This window comes from Trachypithecus francoisi, unplaced genomic scaffold (genome assembly GCF_009764315.1).
Source record: "Trachypithecus francoisi isolate TF-2019V2 unplaced genomic scaffold, Tfra_2.0 Lachesis_group11, whole genome shotgun sequence".
NCBI classification, from domain to species: domain Eukaryota; kingdom Metazoa; phylum Chordata; class Mammalia; order Primates; family Cercopithecidae; genus Trachypithecus; species Trachypithecus francoisi.
In genome coordinates this window covers 14,953,764-14,971,207 of record NW_022681456.1, presented here as the reverse complement: position 1 = coordinate 14,971,207, position 17,444 = coordinate 14,953,764, and the positions used below count along the sequence as shown (strand labels likewise).

General features: G+C 47.1%; 1 protein-coding gene across 3 annotated transcripts in view; it reads right to left on the bottom strand.

The window, feature by feature from the left end:
* Window positions 1-774: 774 nt before the first annotated feature.
* VSIG10 (V-set and immunoglobulin domain containing 10) overlaps window positions 775-17,444 on the bottom strand; it is a 49,646-nt gene continuing 32,976 nt past the window's right edge. For 2 of the 3 annotated variants that reach the window (XM_033220437.1, XM_033220439.1), the window contains 6 exons: window positions 16,176-16,436; window positions 9,971-10,264; window positions 7,588-7,698; window positions 7,281-7,296; window positions 3,696-3,904; window positions 775-1,982 (listed from right to left, as the gene is read on the bottom strand). In XM_033220437.1, coding sequence (XP_033076328.1) covers window positions 1,930-1,982; window positions 3,696-3,904; window positions 7,281-7,296; window positions 7,588-7,698; window positions 9,971-10,264; window positions 16,176-16,436 — 944 coding nt within the window. In that variant the 3' untranslated portion in view covers window positions 775-1,929. The remainder of the gene's footprint in view (window positions 1,983-3,695; window positions 3,905-7,280; window positions 7,297-7,587; window positions 7,699-9,970; window positions 10,265-16,175; window positions 16,437-17,444) is intronic. The other variant, XM_033220438.1, reaches the window with a different exon arrangement.

Genomic DNA, 17,444 nt, shown 5'->3' with positions numbered 1-17,444 from the left:
CGGGCGGATCACGAGGTCAAGAGATCGAGACCATCCTGACTAACACGGTGAAACCCCGTCTCTACTAAAAACTACAAAAAACTAGCCGGGCGAGGTGGCGGCGCCTGTAGTCCCAGCTACTCGGGAGGCTGAGGCAGGAGAATGGCGTGAACCCGGGAGGCGGAGCTTGCAGTGAGCTGAGATCCGGCCACAGCACTCCAGCCTGGGTGACAGCGCGAGACTCCGTCTCAAAAAAAAAAAAAAAAAGAGTGCAAATTCAAGTAAGTTTTTCATATTTAGCAAACATCCACTGCACCCTTATAAGATCCTTGACTTTAAGAAATTTATATGAAATCAGAAAACTTAAATATTGAAACTATACAAGGATCTACTGGAAGCATCAGCAGGCTAAACTCATCACATGGTATTTTCATTCCATATTTAGTGTTATTGATCAGTGTACCCTCAGAATATCCTTAAGCAGCAGGACGGAAACAAGTTTTCCTCTTCCCATTTCCAAGATTGAGAAACAGTCCAGATGAGCTGGCTTGCCCAAGCAGTTCTTATCACCAGATACTCCGTTATTAAACAGGTCTCCTGCCTTCTTTGAAAGCAACAGGAGAAATGAAGCATAGGAAAGTCTGCAAGCTAATAGTGTTATCACCTAGGAGGCTTGTATATAAATATGAAGCTCTGCAAAATGTGGTTATAATGAAAGGCACTTCCTATTACCAGCTCCCTAACTCTTTTTAAAAGAATTCTATCTCCAGGGAAATAAAAATGGTTAAGACAGTGCTGATATGCTTAGTTTAGTTCCTTCATCCAAGAAAACAGACCTTCCCTGACCACACCTGCAGGGTTACTTCAGACAACCAGTTTCTCATTTTAGAGTCCCAGTTCCTAGAATTGGAGAAAGGAAGTTCCCCTTTAAGCCCTAGGTCCTGCCCACTAGAGCAGATACTCAATATTAAATAGTACAAATTCAAGTCAGATTTTCATATTTAGCAGGTGATCTTACAAAGATGTTTTTCAATAAACGGATTATGTTTTTCAATGAATAGATCTTACAAAGATGTTTTTCAATAAATGGAAGGAAAGATGTGTGTGCTTGGTTTTTTTGCTGAGACCCAAATGTTGCTAGTGCAAGCACCCGCCAGGGGTACAGGTCGAGTCAAAGCTGAATGAAGAGCTCATCTTCAATGTAGCTTTCCAAGCTTTCCGAACGAGACAACAATAAGTGAGCAATTTCCTCATCTATTTTATAGGTGAGGAAATTGAGGCCAAAAGACTGGTGAAGAAGCGTGCCCTAGCCCATGAAAGAAGGAAGCAACAGAGCCCAGATTCGACTTCAGGTGTTTCTAACTCCAAAGCCTGACCCAAACTGCCTTCCTCTGATTAGCATTGGTACCTGGAACTTCACCTGTTCCAAGGAATTGATATTTGCATGGTGGCACGGCTGAGGCAGGAGAATCGGTTGAATCCGGGAGGTGGAGGTTGTGGTGAGCCGAGATCGTGCCATTGCACTCCAGCCCGGGTAATAGAGGGAGACTCGGTCTCAAAAAAAAAAAAAAAAAAAAAAAAGTGGCAAAAGGCACCAAGACCCAGTGCTTCCCTGACCTCTGCTCCCTCCAAATAAGCATCTATCACAGTAGATCAACCTGGATAAAGCCAGGGTTCACAGCAGAAGTGGCACCTCAGACACCAAAGCAGCCTTCCTTCTCAAAGCTTTTAAACATCATCGGGAAAACTTAGAGCAAATCAAACCAACGTTTTTCAATAAATGGAAGGAAAGATGTGTGTGCTTGGTTTTGTTTTTTGCTGAGACCCAAATATTGCTAGTGCAAGCCCCGGCCAGGGGTGTGCAGGTCGAGTCAAAGCTGAATGAAGAGCTCATCTTCAGTGTAGCTTTCCAAGCTTTCAGAGCAAGACAACCATGGACCATCCTCTTCTTCAGACTGGCCTGTCTTCTTGAACAATGTCACTGTGCTCCTCACTGCTGTCATCTGCACGAGGGGAAATAAACCCAATGCTTTGTAATCAGAGTGTGATTCTATTTCAACCATCAGTCATCAATCATCTCAGTGATTTCTAGTCCTTTCCTGGTGAGTCACAGAATGGGATCTCATGGAGAAGAAGGTGGGGTAGGGTATGTTTTCCCCTTTTCACCTGTTTTCTACATTCAAAACCTCTAGGCATGCTTGATACCAGCCATCCTTCATGTCCTCTGCTCACGGCCCTGCCCTCACCTGAGACAACCTCTCTCCTTTCTGCTTATTCCAACTCAGCTGTCCTAAAGCCTTGCTTCATGTCCACCTCTTCCATAAAGCTTCCCCTGACCAGTGCACCCCTCCAGGCTCTTATCTTTCTCTAAGGTCCTATAATTTTTGGTTCAGTGGCACGATCTCAGCTCACTGCAGCCTCGACTTCCTAGGCTCAGGGGATTCTTCCACCTCAGCCTCCCAAGTAGCTGGGGCTACAGGTACATGCCACCATACCCAGCTAATTTTTTGTATTCTTAGTAGAGACGGGTTTTGCCATGTTGCTGAGGCTGGTCTCAAACTCCTGGGCTCCAGTGATCTGCCCACTTTGGCCTCCCAAAGTGCTGGGATTACAGGCATGAGCCACCGCGCCTATAATTTTTAAATATTGTCCATCAGGCAATTAATCAAATATCTTTCTGCAACAGCTCTTCTACTGCTCTCTCAAAGTGTTGGTTCAGTCTTGCTCCTGTTTCCATTTCCCCTGTGGGTTTTAGTTTGTTCACCTAAACTGGTTTTTTGTTGTTTTTTTTTTTTGAGACAGAGTCTCACTCTGTCACCCAGGCTGAAGTGCAGTGGTTCAATCTCGGCTCACTGCAGCCTCCGTCTCCCGGGTTCAAGTGATTCTCCTGCCTCGGCCTCCGAAGTAGCTGGGATTACATGCACCTAGCAGGCCCAGCTAATTTTTGTATTTTTAGTAGAGATGGGGGGGTCTCACCATGTTGGCCAGGCTGGTCTCAAACTCCTGACCTCAAATGACACACCTACCTCAGCCTCCCAAAATGCTGGGATTATAGGCGTGAGCCACTGCACCCGGCCTGAACTGGTCTTGTAAAGCTCCCTGCATGAAGACACTACCAGTTTCTCTTTTCTGTTGTTCCACAATGCCAATATTGTGCCTACCCTAGACCAGGACCTTGATAAGAGTTTGTCAATTTGATTTTCATGTTGGTAGTTGATAGTAGTCTGAGGTTCTAGACTAAAGTTTAGCTATCTTCCCCAGCCTTTACAAAACCAAACTCACCCCTTAGAGATTTCCTGCTGAGAAGCTCACTGCAGCAGTTCAGAGGTTTGTGGGCTTTTTTTGGTTTTTTTTGTTTGTTTGTTTTTTGAGACAGGTGTCCTACTGCTGCCCAGACTGGAGTGCAGTGGCGTGATCATAGCTCACTGCAGCCTGGACCTCCTACACTCAAGCGATCCTTCAGCCTCAGCCTCCCAAGTAGCTGGGATCACAAGTGCACACCACCATGCCTGGCTAATTTTTCTTTCTTTCTTTCTTTCTTTTTTTTTTTTTTTTGTAGAGACAGAGTGTCACTATGTTGCCCAGGCTAGTCTCGAACTTCTGGGCTCAAGTGATCTTCCCGCCTTGGCCTCCCAAAATGTTGGGATTATAGGCATGAACCAACATGCCTTTGTTTGTTTTCTGTTTATTTGTTTGTTTAAGGAAAAAGAGTTTACCTTGTAGATCCTGGAATCCATTTCCCATCTGTTCTATGTTCCCATTCACCAAGGCGGTCACTCTGTGAATGTGGTCCTGCTTAGGTATTTCTTTTGGCAACTCCTCTCTCTCATGTGCTTCCTCCTCTTCCTCTACTGCAGCATCTCCCTCCTCCTCCTCCTCCTCTTCTGAATCCACCAAAACCATGACATCATCCATGTTTTGTCCCCTAATTTCCAAAGGGAAAAAATAATCAAGAAGATTTCCTATTTTTCCCAACTTCAGCCCTCACTGAATAGGAAACACTAGATTTTTTGCGACCCCATTAGTAATATGGAAAATTCCTCATGCACTCGGCTTGGTGAAGTAATGAGATGATGGTGTGGTAACCACAGAGAGAGATGCTGCCACAAATTGCTTCAGATGATGGTATTTCATGCTGGGTTTGTTTTATTACTCCCTTGCTCCTCCGGCAGGTGACCATGTCCCAGGCATCTACCATTTCATGTCCCCTTACAGCAGATAGACAAATGTTTTTCCTTTTCTGAAATGCCCTCGTTCTGCTCTACTTACCAAAATCTGTCCCCCTCCTCATTTTGGAAGACAGAGGTAAAGTCCTCTGTCTCCCGCTAAAGACCTAAATTAATGATTGCATTTAGAGTCCACACTGTAGCTTATTCACTGTCAGCTCACTAGCTCTGCCTACCCAGCCAGACTTTGCATTTCAGACTATACATTTCTTTTTCTTTTCTTTTTTTTTTTTTCTTTTTCAAGATGGAGTCTTGCTCTGTTGCCCAGGCTGGAGTGCAGTGGCGCAATATTGGCCCACTGCAACCTCCACCTCCTGGGTGCAAGCAATTCTCCTGCCTCTGCCACCCAAGTAGCTCGGACTAAAGGCATGCGCCACCACATCTGGCTAATTTTTGTATTTTTAGTAGAGACGTGGTTTCAGCATGTTGGCTAGGCTGGTCTCTAATGCCTGGCCTCAAGTGATCTACCCACCTTGGCCTCCCAGAGTGCTGGGATTACAGGCATGAGCCACCGTGCCCGGCCTGGACTGTGCATTTCTTCTTTTTTCTTTTTTTGAGATAGAGTTTCGTTCTTGTTGCCCAGGCTGAAGTGCAATGGCACAATCTTAGCTCACTGCAACCTCCGCCTCCCAGGTTCAAGTAATTCTCTGCTTCAACCTCCCAAGCAGCTGGGATTACAGGCATGCGCCACCACACCTGGCTGATTTTTTGTATTTTTAGTAGAGACAGGGTTTCTCCATGTTGGTCAGGCTGGTCTCGAACTTCCAGCCTCAGGTGATCCACCCACCTCAGCCTCCCAAAGTGCTGGGATTACAGGCATGAGCCACCGCACCCGGCGAAACAAACTTTTTTTTTTCAGACGGAGTTTCACTCTTGCTGACCAGGCTAGAGTGCAGTGGCGCGATGTCGGCTCACCACAACCTCCGCCCCCTGGGTTCAAGCGATTTTCCTGCCTCAGCCTCCTGAGTAGCTGGGATTACAGGGATGTGCCACCACGCCCGGCTCATTTTGTATTTTTAGTAGAGACGGGGTTTCTCCATGTTGGTCAGGCTGGTCTCAAACTCCTGACCTCAGGTGATCTGCCCACCTTGGCTTCCCAAAGTGCTGGGATTACAGGCGTGAGCCACCATACCCAGCCTGGACTATGAATTTCTTGAGGAAGAAAGAATGAAAGTCACAGGTCAGTCACCTGCCCGAGGAGCTGTGTTATATTCTCATTTAATCTTCACAAACCCCTTGGTGAAACAGATCAGGAGACTAAGGCTCAGAGAGGGTCAGGGATTTTCTATGGGTACAGGGCTTGGGAATGGCACAGCTGTCATTTGAACCCAGGTCCAATAGTCTCAATGCCATCTCCTCCTATACCACACTGATGCCTCCGGTGAGAAACAAGCCCAGGGAATGACAGACTTACTGAGAGAATGGCCCTCCAATACAGGGCAGTAAAGGTAATGTTTTGCTACGAAAGATGGTCCCAGAACAATAACATCCTGTTGTTATGAATAGGTAAAGAACTGTTTTTCCATAGGATCATAAAGAAGAGTACTCTGCTCCCACCCAGAATCTCCTTAGGAAATGTAATACACAAGTTCCATTTGGTTCCTTTGCCCCTACTGGGGTTTCCTTTTGGGAGGGGGTTCTAGGCATGCTCATAGTAGTCTTCCAAAACACTGTAAAACTGGCTGGGTGCAGTGGCTCATGCCTGTAATCCCAGCACTTTGGGAGGCCGAGGTAGGCAGATCACTTGAGGCCAGGAGTTCAAGACTAGCCTGGCCAACATGGTGAAACCCCGTCTCTACTAAAAATCCAAAAATTAGCCAGGCATGGTGGTGCGCACCTGTAATTCCAGCTACTCGGAAGGCTGAGGCAGGAGAATGGCCTCAACCCAGGAGGCAGGGACTGCAGTGAGCCGACATCGCGCCACTGCACTCCAGCCTGAGCAAGAGAGCGAGATTCTGTCCCAAAAAACAAAAAACAAACAAAACAAAACAAAAAACTCTAAGACCATGATTGATTCTTTCTTTTAGCTCTTTTTAGAAAATTAAATAAAACAAATGCATGAATGACTGGCTCAAAATGTACACATTGTCTTTCTGTCTCAATGACAGACCTGCAATGTGTCCAGCCCTGAGGTTTGGCGCTGTAAAAGAACACAGACTTTGGAATTGATTAGACCTGGACCTGAAGGAAGGCACTGCTGCTTTCTTCCAGAATGAGCTTGCAGAAATTACTTCATTGAGCCTCCATCCCCTTATCTGGAAAATGGAGACGTCACCACCACCCTGAGATGATGAAAGGGTTTATAAGAATACCTGATGGGCCGGGCGCGGTGGCTCAAGCCCATAATCCCAGCACTTTGGGAGGCTGAGACGGGCGGATCACGAGGTCAGGAGATCGAGACCATCCTGGCTAACACGGTGAAACCCCCGTCTCTACTAAAAATACAAAACACTAGCTGGGCGAGGTGGCGGGTGCCTGTAGTCCCAGCTACTCGGGAGGCTGAGGCAGGAGAATGGCGTGAACCCAGGAGGCAGAGCTTGTAGTGAGCCGAGATCCGGCCACTGCACTCCAGCCCGGGCAACAGAGCAAGACTCCGTCTCAAAAAAAAAAAAAAAAAAAAAGAATACTTGATGAAACCCCTACACCAGTGTCTAGTACATTGTAGGTCCTCAGTAGTAGTTGCTATTATTGTTTTTTTTTTTTTTTTTGAGACGGAGTCTGGCTCTGTCACCCAGGCTGGAGTGCAGTGGCCGAATCTCAGCTCACTGCAAGCTCCGCCTCCCGGTTTTATGCCATTCTCCTGCCTCAGCCTTCCGGGTAGCTGGGACTACAGGCGCCCGCCACCTCGCCCGGCTAGTTTCTTGTATTTTTTAGTAGAGACGGGGTTTCACTATGTTAGCCAGGATGGTCTCGATCTCCTGACCTCGTGATTCGCCCGTCTCGGCCTCCCAAAGTGCTGGGATTACAGGCTTGAGCCACCGCGCCCGGCACTATTATTGTTCTTATGAAAGGAAGGGAACAAAACAGAAGTGAAGACAGATGGTGGGAATGGATTTGAGTCTAGGGAACACTCACCTGAAAGTGTTTCCTACTGAAGAGAGAAAGGAAAAACCATTAATATCCAGTAACATCCACTTCAACCTCACAGGTTCTTATTCAGGCTAACATTTACTAGAGGAACAAATAAGAAAACTGACTCAATGTGACAGGTGATAGGGTGTCCCGGGATGGTACCTAGATGACTTATTACTGTACATCTCAACCCAACGAAGAAGCCCAGAGAACAGAACTTCCGGTGGGCGCATGACAGGGGCCAACCTTCCCCAACCCGCACCTTTTCAAAAGCCTGGAAGAGAAGCTAAGGGACCCAGGGAGCCCTTACCTTTCCAGCAGAACACAGGGCTGTAATACAACAGAAGCCCTGAGATAATGGCCAGTCCCAGCAGAAGGAGACTCACAATGGTTCCCACAATCCCCCCGATATTTAAAGGTTCTGTAAAGACAAATCACACCGTTGATTCTTCCATCAGATATGTGTGCAATTAGAACAACACCTCCCTTTCTCTGCGTGGATCCAGTTCTTGTCTTATCTTGATTGCTGACCTTGGGTACGGCTTATGACCTGTCTGTAATGCCAGATAAATATTTTATCACCCAACCTCAGAGAGTTTGTGGGGATGAGATGGAGCAGGGAATGTGAAAAAACAATGGAAAGTTAAAATCTCTCTGTCTACCAAACATTGAGACTATTTATAAGGCCATGGTAAGTAAGAATGTGAGAGTTATCAATGCCATGATAAACAGACTGATCAATGGAACAGAACAGAGAATCCAGGAACAGGTCCACACGTAAATATACTTGATATATGACAGGGTATTGAGCAAAGGAAGCACTATTTAAGAATTGGTAAGGGCCGGGCGCGGTGGCTCAAGCCTGTAATCCCAGCACTTTGGGAGGCCGAGACGGGTGGATCACGAGGTCAGGAGATCGAGACCATCCTGGCTAACACAGTGAAACCCCATCTCTACTAAAAATACAAAAACTAGCTGGGCGAAGTGGCGGGCGCCTGTAGTCCCAGCTACTCGGGAGGCTGAGGCAGGAGAATGGCGTGAACCCGGGAGGCGGAGCTTGCAGTGAGCTGAGATCTGGCCACTGCACTCCAGTCCGGGCGACAGAGCGAGACTCCGCCTCAAAAAAAAAAAAAAAAAAAAAAAAAAGAATTGGTACTAGAGCCTGGGCATGGTGGCTTACACCTATAATCCCAGCACTTTAGGAGGCTGAGGAGGGCGGATCACCTGAAGTCAGGAGTTTGAGACCAGCCTGACCAACATGGTAAAACCCCATCTGTACTAAAAATACAAAATTAGCCAAGTGTGGTGGTGCATGCCTGTAGTCCCAGCTCCTCGGGAGGCTGAGGCATGAGAATCGCATAAACCCAGTAGGTGGGGGTTGCGGTGAGCCAAAATCGTGCCATTGCACTCCAGCCTGGGCAACAAGAGTGAAATTCTGTCTCAGAAAAAGAAAGAAAGGGGAGGGGAGGTGTGGGAAGGGAAGGGCAAGGAAAGAAAAGAAGGAAGGCAGGAAAGGGAAAAAGGGAGATGAAAAGGGGAAAGGGAGAAGGGAAGGGAAGAAAGAAAGAGGCCAGGTGTGGTGGCTCATGCCTGTAATCTCAACACTTTGGGAGACTGAGATGGGAGGATCACTTGAGCCCAGGAGTTCAAGGCCAACCTGGTCAACATGGAGAGACCGTATTTCTATAAAAAATAAAATAAAAAGAAAGAAGCATAGACATCTATAGTAAAAATTAAAATTCAGGACCATGGTTACCTTTCAAGAGGGGCCCAGGACTAGGCCTACAGGGAGGGCTCCCAGGTAAAATTCAGTATGCCCAGTGAAATTTGGATTTCAGATAAATAATGAATAGTTTTTCAGTGTAAGTATGTCCCATGAAATATCTGGAACACACTTATACTAAAAAAAAAATATATTATTTTTCTAAACTCAAATTTAAGCAGGCATCCTGTTTTTAAAGTTCTATTTGTTATTTTCTTCTCTTTGAGATGGAGTCTTGCTCTGTCGCCCAAGCTGGAGTGCAGTGGCGCAATCTTGGCTCACTGCAGCCTTCACCTCCCAGATTCCAGTGATTCTGCCTCAGCCTTCCAAGTAACTAGGATTATAGGCACCTGCCACCATGCCCAGTTAATGGTCTCCAACTCCCAACCTCAAGTGATCTGCCCATCTCAGCCTCCCAAGTAATTCTGTTTTTTTACTAGCGATGGAGTTTCACCATATTGGCCAGGCTGGTCTCGAACTCCTGGCCTCAACTGATCCACCCGCCTCGGCCTCCCAAAGTGCTGGGATTACAGGCGTGAGCCACCTCGCCCAGTCCTATTGTTGTTTCCAAATCTGGCCCTGAGACATACAAGTAACCTAATGCATGTTGGTACTATTCTATATCCTAAATGGGATGACAGTTTCTTAGGTGTTCCTTTTGCTGTTATGCTTCACAACTGATACACACTAGATACCTATTCTTTGGTGTGTATAGATAGTATGTAATTTTTGCTACCTATGTAAATATTAGTGAGTTTAGGGTTGGATAATAATTTATTCCAGCCACCTTGTCAAGTCATAAGCAAGCAGATATGCCTTCTCCCAGTTGGCAGTGACCCACATGCAGGGAGGCACCAGGCTGTCCTCATGCTGGTGCTGGGTGCTCTTAAGCTCTGAACCCTCCTCCTTCAGGCTCAGTTCCACCACTCACCTTTCACACTCAGCCAGATTTCCACCTCCCTCACCCCTACAGGGCTCTCAGCCCGGCAGACGTAGTAGCCCTCATCCAGGTCCTGGGAGCAGTTGTGGATGGTGAGGGTGGAGTTCTGGCCGTCCTGGGTAATGAGATGGCGGCTGCTGGGCTGGATGACCACCTCAGGCTGGGAAAGGTTCCTCAGCCACAGGATCTTGGCAGGGGGGTAGGCCCCAGACACCTGGCAGGTAAGTGTCACATTGCCCCCAACAAAGCAAGTCTTCATGGGCTCAGAGAGAAGGGAGGGACCCCCTGGTGGTCAGAAGGTAAAGAAAGACAAATGTTAGAGATTCAAGTCATGAAATGAGATCTGCAAGAAAACTACAGTAGTCTTTTTTTTTTTTTTTTGAGATGGAGTTTTTGCTCTGTTGCCCAGGCTGGAGGGCAGTGGCGTGATCTCAGCTCACTGAAACCTCTGCCTACCTCTGCCTCCCTCTCGGGTTCAAGCAATTCTCCTGCCTCAGCCTCCCGAGCTGGGATTACAGGCATGTGCCACCACACGTGGCTAATTTTTGTATTTTTAGTAGAGACAGGGTTTCACCATGTTGCCCAGGCTGGTCTCAAACTCTCAAGCTCAGGTGATCTGCCCATCTCAGCCTCTTCCAAAGTGCTGGGATTACAGGCATGACCCACCGCATCCAGCCCCAGTCCCCTTTATCCGTGATTTTACTTTCTGAGGTTTCAGTTACCACGGTCAACTACAGTCCAAAAATATTAAATGGAAAATTCCAGAAATAAACTTTTTTTTTTTGAGATGGAGTCTCACTCTGTCACCCAGGCTGGAGTGCAGTGGCGCAATCTCGGCTCACTGCAATCTCTGCCTCCTGAGTTCAAGAGATTCTCCTGCCTCAGCCTCCCGAGTAGCTGGGATTACAGGCGTAAGCTACCACGCCCGGCTAATTTTTGTATTTTTAGTAGAGACGGGGTTTCACCATATTGGCCAGGCTAATTTCGAACGCCTGCCTCAGCCTCCCAAAGTGTTGGGATTACAGGTGTGAGCCATCATGCCCGGCCAATTCATAAACTTTTTCTCTTTTCTTTTTTTGCAGTACTTCTAATATTCACAATTTCCTGAGTTTTAAACTGCACACTGTTCTGAGTTGTGTGATGAAATCTCGCACCATCCTGAATGAGCCTTTCTTCATCACAAGAAGGCTGAGTAGATATTTTGAGAGAAAGATCACATTCACATAATTTTTATTACCGTATACTGTTATACTTGTCTATTTTTTATTAGTTACTATTGTTAATCTCTTATTGTGCCTAATGTATAAATTAACCTTATCATAAGTATTTATGTATAGGAAAAAGCGTAGTACATATAGGGTTCAGTGCTACCCATGGTTTCAGGCATCCACTGGGGATCTTGGAACATATCCCTCATGGATAAGGGAGGAGCACTACCTTTCCTTCCTAATGAAGCAACTCCAGAAAATTTTTATTTTTTATTTTTATTTTTTTCTGAGACAAGGTCTTGCTCTGTTGCCCAGGCTGGAGTGCAGTGCCATGATCTTGGCTCACTGCAACCTCCGCCTCCCAGATTCAAGCAATTCTCATGCCTCAGCCTCCCAAGTAGCTGGGATTACAGGTGCCCGCCACCATGCCCAGCTAATTTTTGTACTTTTAGTAGAAACAGGGTTTCACCGTGTTGGTCAGGCTGGTCTCGAACTCCTGACCTCAAATGATCTGTCCACCTTGGCCTCCCAAAGTGCTGGGATTACAGGCATGAGCCACCGCACCTGGCCAACTTCAGAAATTTCTGTACCACACCTGGTCTTACATAATAATAAGCCTAACATTAACTAAGCATTTAGTGCGGGCAAGGCACTGTTACACATATTAACCCAATTCACTCTCACAGCAACCCTATTATGCCCATTTTGCAGGTAAGGAAACTAAGGCACAGAGAAAGTTAAGTAATTTGCTCAATGCTACAGAACTAAATAGGAAATGCAGCTAGGATACAGAGTGATCAACTGTCCCAGTCTGTCCAGGACGTGGAGTTTTCCCAGGATGTGGCGTTTTCAGTCCTAACACCAGGAGAGTTCTGGGCAAACCAGGATAAACTGGTTCCTGTATCCACAAGCTTTCCTTCTATGCTATATACTACTACATATAAAAACTGTACTGATCATATAAAAAATGGACACATATCTAACAAGGATTTCAAGGGCACAAGAGGGCAGCTGTATTTGTTTCCAATTGCTGATGTAACAGATTGTGACAAACTTAGTAGCCTGAAGCACATTTATTCTCTTACAGTTCTGGAGGCCAGGAGTCTGGAATGATCTTACACCAAGGTTAACATCAAGGTGTTGGCAGAGCTGGTTCCTTCTGGACACTCTAGAGAGTAAGCTTTGCAACCCGCAGTCTGTGGGCCAAAGTCAGCCCAGGATGGCTATGAATGTGAGGACATGTCTGCTTCTCTATGGTGGTGGATATCATGAAAATTATGCACAGACCCTTTTTTTTCGCTCATCACCTATCGTTAGTGTTAGTGTTTGTGTGAAATCCACTCCCATCATCCAATTACCTCCCACCAGGTCCCTCCACCAATATTGGGAGTTACAATTCAACATGAGATTTGGGTGGGGACACAAAGCCAAACCATATCATGGGGTTTCGCTGTGTTGCCCAGGCTGGTCTCAAACTCCTAGGCCCAAGCAATCTGCCCGTCCTCGGCCTCCCAAAGTGCTGGGATTATAGACATGAGCCACCAAGCCCGACTGATCCTGGCACTTCTCATCTCCCTTACCTTCCCCCCCCCCCTTTTTTTTTGAGACAGAGTTTCACTCTGTCACCCAGGCCTGGAGTGCAGTGGCACAATATTGGCTCACTGCAGCCTCAACCTCCTAGATCAGCCGCCCCAGTAGCTGGGATTATAGGTGCATACCGCCATGCCCAGCTACCTTATTTATTTTTTATTTTTTGTCGAAACAAGGTCTGTGTTACCCAGGCTGGTCTCGAATTTGTAGCCTCAAGCTATCCTCCCACCTCTGACTCCCAAAGTGCTGGGATTACAGGCGTGAGCCACCATGCTGGGCCTTCTCTCTTCTTACAAAGAAATACACCAGTCATTGAATTACAGCCCACTCTAATCCAGTATGACCTTATCTTAACTTGATTCTATCTGCAAAGACTCTTTCCGAATAAAGTCATATCCACAGGTATTAGGGTTTGGACTTGAACATACCTATTGGGAGGACACAACTGAACCCCCAACCTCCATCCAGCTTTATCAGTATTTTACACACAACACCCCAGCCACACGGGTCTTCTCTCGGGTCCTCAAATGCCAAATTTGTTTCCACCTCAGGGCCTCTGCGTTTGCTATTGCCTCTGCCAGGAACATTCAGACCACAGTCTTCACCTAGCCAGCTCCTTCTCATTCTAAGGATGATTACCCCCTCAAGGAGACCTCCCTCCAGCTCCTTCTCATTCTAAGGATGATTACCCCCTCAAGGAGACCTCCCTGCCACCCTAGGAAAAGTGGCTCTCTTCTTATAAAGACCTCTCTTTTATATATACCATTTTATTATCCTCATAATTATTATCATATCTGGACTTATCTTACTTGTTTTTGTACTTTCTGTCTTCCTTCTACCTCCATGCCACCCAGGATATAAGCTCTGTGAAAGAGGAATGGTTATGGTTTTAAAAATATGTACAGACATTGTCTGACACTCCTCCCTTCAAAAAGTGGTGACTAGGGCCGGGCGCGGTGGCTCAAGCCTGTAATCCCAGCACTTTGGGAGGCCGAGACGGGCGGATCACGAGGTCAGGAGATCGAGACCATCCTGGCTAACACGGTGAAACCCCATCTCTACTAAAAATACAAAAACTAGCCGGGCGAAGTGGCGGGCGCCTGTAGTCCCAGCTACTCGGGAGGCTGAGGCAGGAGAATGGCGTGAACCCGGGAGGCGGAGCTTGCAGTGAGCTGAGATCCGGCCACTGCACTCCAGTCCGGGCGACAGAGCGAGACTCCGCCTCAAAAAAAAAAAAAAAAAAAAAAGTGGTGACTAATTCTCCCCAGTTCTCTTGAATGTGGACTCATTTCTAATACACAGAGTGTGGCAGAAGGGATCCCATGTAACTCCTGAGGCTAGGTCATAGAAAGGATAGCATCAGCTTGTCTCACTCCGTCTTGGATCATCTGCTCTGGGGGAAGCCAGCTGCCATGTTGGAAGGACACTCAAGGAGCCTTACGGAGAATCCCACACGGAGAAGAAATAGTTGCCAGGCTTGGGAGTGAAGACTTCAAAAGTGATTTCAGCCCCCCAACCTTCAAATCTTCAGCTGACACCCCAGACATATAGAGCTAAGACAAACCATCCCCAATGCCCACTGTGCCCTGTCTGAATTCCTGACCCACAGAAATAGTCAGATAATAAATGATTATTCTTGTTTTAAGCCACTATGTTTGAGAGTCATTTGTTACATAACTAGATGCTATAGTTTGAATGTTTGTCCCCTCCAAATCTCATGTTTACATTTGATCCTCAATGTTAGAGGTAAGGCGTAATGGAAGGTATTTGGATAAGTGAATTCTCATTCTATTAGCTTGGTGCAAAAGTAATTACAATTTTTGTCATTATTTCCTTTTATTTTTCTTTTATTTTTTTGAGATGGAGTCTTGCTCTGTTGCCCAGGCTGGGATGCAGTGGTGTGATCTCGGCTCACTGAAAGCTCTGCCTCCTGGGTTCATGCCATTCTCCTGCCTCAGCCTCCCGAGTAGCTGGGACTACAGGAACCTGCCACCATGCCTGGCTTTTTTTTTTTGTATTTTTAGTAGAGACAGGGTTTCACTGTGTTGGACAGGATGGTCTCGATCTCCTGACCTCATGATCCGCCCACTTTGGCCTCCCAAGGTGCTGGGATTACAGGCAAGAGCCACCATGCCCAGCCCGTCATTACTTTCAATGGCAAAACCACAGTTACTTTTGCACCAATCTAATATTAGTGCTGGTTGGTTTTTTTTTTTTTTTTTTTGAGATGGCATCTCGCTCTGTCACCCAGGCTGGAGTGCAGTGGCACAGTCTTGCTCACTGCAACCTCCGCTTCCCGGTTTCAAGCGTTTCTCCTACCTTAGCCTCCCGAGTAGCTGGGATTACAGGCACGCACCACCACGCCTGATTAATTTTTGTAATTTTAGTAGAGATGAGGTTTCATCATGTGGCCAGGCTGGTCTCAGACTCCTGACCTCAAGTGATCTACCAGCCTTGGCCTCCCAAAGTGCTGAGATTACAGGTGTGAGCTACTGCGCCCAGCAAGCGCTGGTTGTTAAAAAGAGCCTGGCACCTCCCTTCTCTCTTGGTTCCTCTCTCACTATGGATCTCTGCACAAGCTGGCTCCCCTTTTCCTTCTGTCATGAGCAGTAGCGGCCTGATGCTGTCACCAGAAGCCAAGCAGATGCTGGTGCCATGTTTCTTGCACAGCCTATGGAACTATGAGCAAATGAATTAATTTTCGGCGAGCCCCGGTGGCTCACACCTGCAATCCCAGCACTTTAGGAGGCTGAAGCAGGTGGATCACTTGAGGTCAGAAGTTCGAGACCAGCCTGGCCAACATGATGAAACCCCATTTCTACTAAAAATACAAAAATTAGCCAGGCATGGTGGTGCATGCGTTTAGTCCCAGCTACTCAGGAGACTGAGGCAGGAGAATCACTTGAACCCGTGAGGTGGAGGTTGCAGTGAGTCAAGATTGTGCCACCGCACTCCAGTCTGGGCAAGAGAGCGAGACTCTGTCTCAAAAAAAAAAAAAACAAAACAAACAAACAAAAAACAATTTTCTTTATAAACTACCCAGCCTCAGGTATTCCTTTACAGCAACAGTAAATGGACAGACACAAAAGATGAAGAACCTCATCTGTCTTGTTCACTGCTCCATCCTCAGCACCTAGAAACTGTACCTGGCACACAGCACATGCCCAGTTAGTATTTGTCAAGTGGAAAATAGCTTGGACTAGAACGAAGAAGCTTGTGTGAAGCATCTCTAAAGTTTGAAAGGAATGAAACATAAAGAAAAAGAAAGGAAGAAAGGGAAGGAATTCAGTCCACTCTGACATCCTGGGATTTCTTCCTCAGAAGAACTCTCCAATGCTTCTCCCAGGAGAAAGGAAGGCAGGTGAACTCCCAACCCCGACAAAGCAAAACAGACTCACTGATCTGCACCACGCAGCTGGCGCCCGACTCTGGCCCGACTATGTGGCTTGTAACACACTTGAACTTCTTGCCATCCGACAGCTGGGATTCGCTCAGCATTTCCACCCCCAGCTTTGACTTGCCCACGATTACACCTCCTGGCTCTTCTATCCACACGAAGTCAGGGTCAGGGTATCCCCCATCCCAGCGACAGGTGAGCTGCAGCATGAACGACCCTGATGCCATCTGTGCCCAGCACTGGGGAGCTGATGGAGGGGGGTCTGCAAAACACCAGAGGAGAGCATGGGCTGAATCACAGACTCTAGGATCAGCCACTTGGCTGACTCTAAGGATGGCGGAACCAGGGTCTCAGAGAGACATCAGCCCCAGTTAGTGTCAGTGTCTAATAGCTCCTAGCACAAATTCATGCCTGACAACAGTCAGGTTTCCTCTGTTGCGTGTTAAATCTCTGGGGACCTGGGTCTCATTCACCTTTGTATTTCTTTTTTTTTCTTTTTTTTTTTTGAGACAGAGTTTCACTCTTGTCGCCCAGGCTGGAGTGCAGTGGCACGATCTCGGCTCACTGCAACCTCTGCCTCCCAGGTTCAAGCAATTCTCCTGCCTCAGACTCCCAAGTAGCTGGCATTACAGGCGTGCGCCACCACGCCCTGCTAATTTTTGTATTTTTAGTAGAGACAGGGTTTTGCCATGTTGGTCAGGCTGGTCTTGAACTCCTGACTTCAGGTGATCCACCTGCCTCAGCCTTCCAAAGTGTTGGGATTACAGGTGTGAGCCACCGTGCCCAGCCTCGCCTTTGCATTTCTTATTTATTTTTTAATCTTTTTTTTTTTTTTTTTTAATAGAGACACGGTTTTGCCATGTTGGCCAGGATGGTCTGAACTCCTGGCTGGCCTCAGATGATCCACCTGCCTCAGCCTCCCAAAGTGCTGAGATTACAGACATGACTACCACGCCCAGCCCCGCTCTGCATTTCTACAGTGGTTTTGGTCCAAGATATTTGTGTATGGGAGTGTTTGGTTGGTGTTTCCCCACCCCTGAGATAAAGGTTCATGGACCACTTTGTTCACAACAGTGCTAGAGGGCCTGGTGCCTGTGACAGTCACACTGGGTCCACAAAAAGAATGTATAGCCGGGCGCGGTGGCTCAAGCCTGTAATCCCAGCACCTTGGGAGGCCGAGACGGGCGGATCACGAGGTCAGGAGATCGAGACCATCCTGGCTAACACGGTGAAACCCCGTCTCTACTAAAAAATACAAAAAACTAGCCAG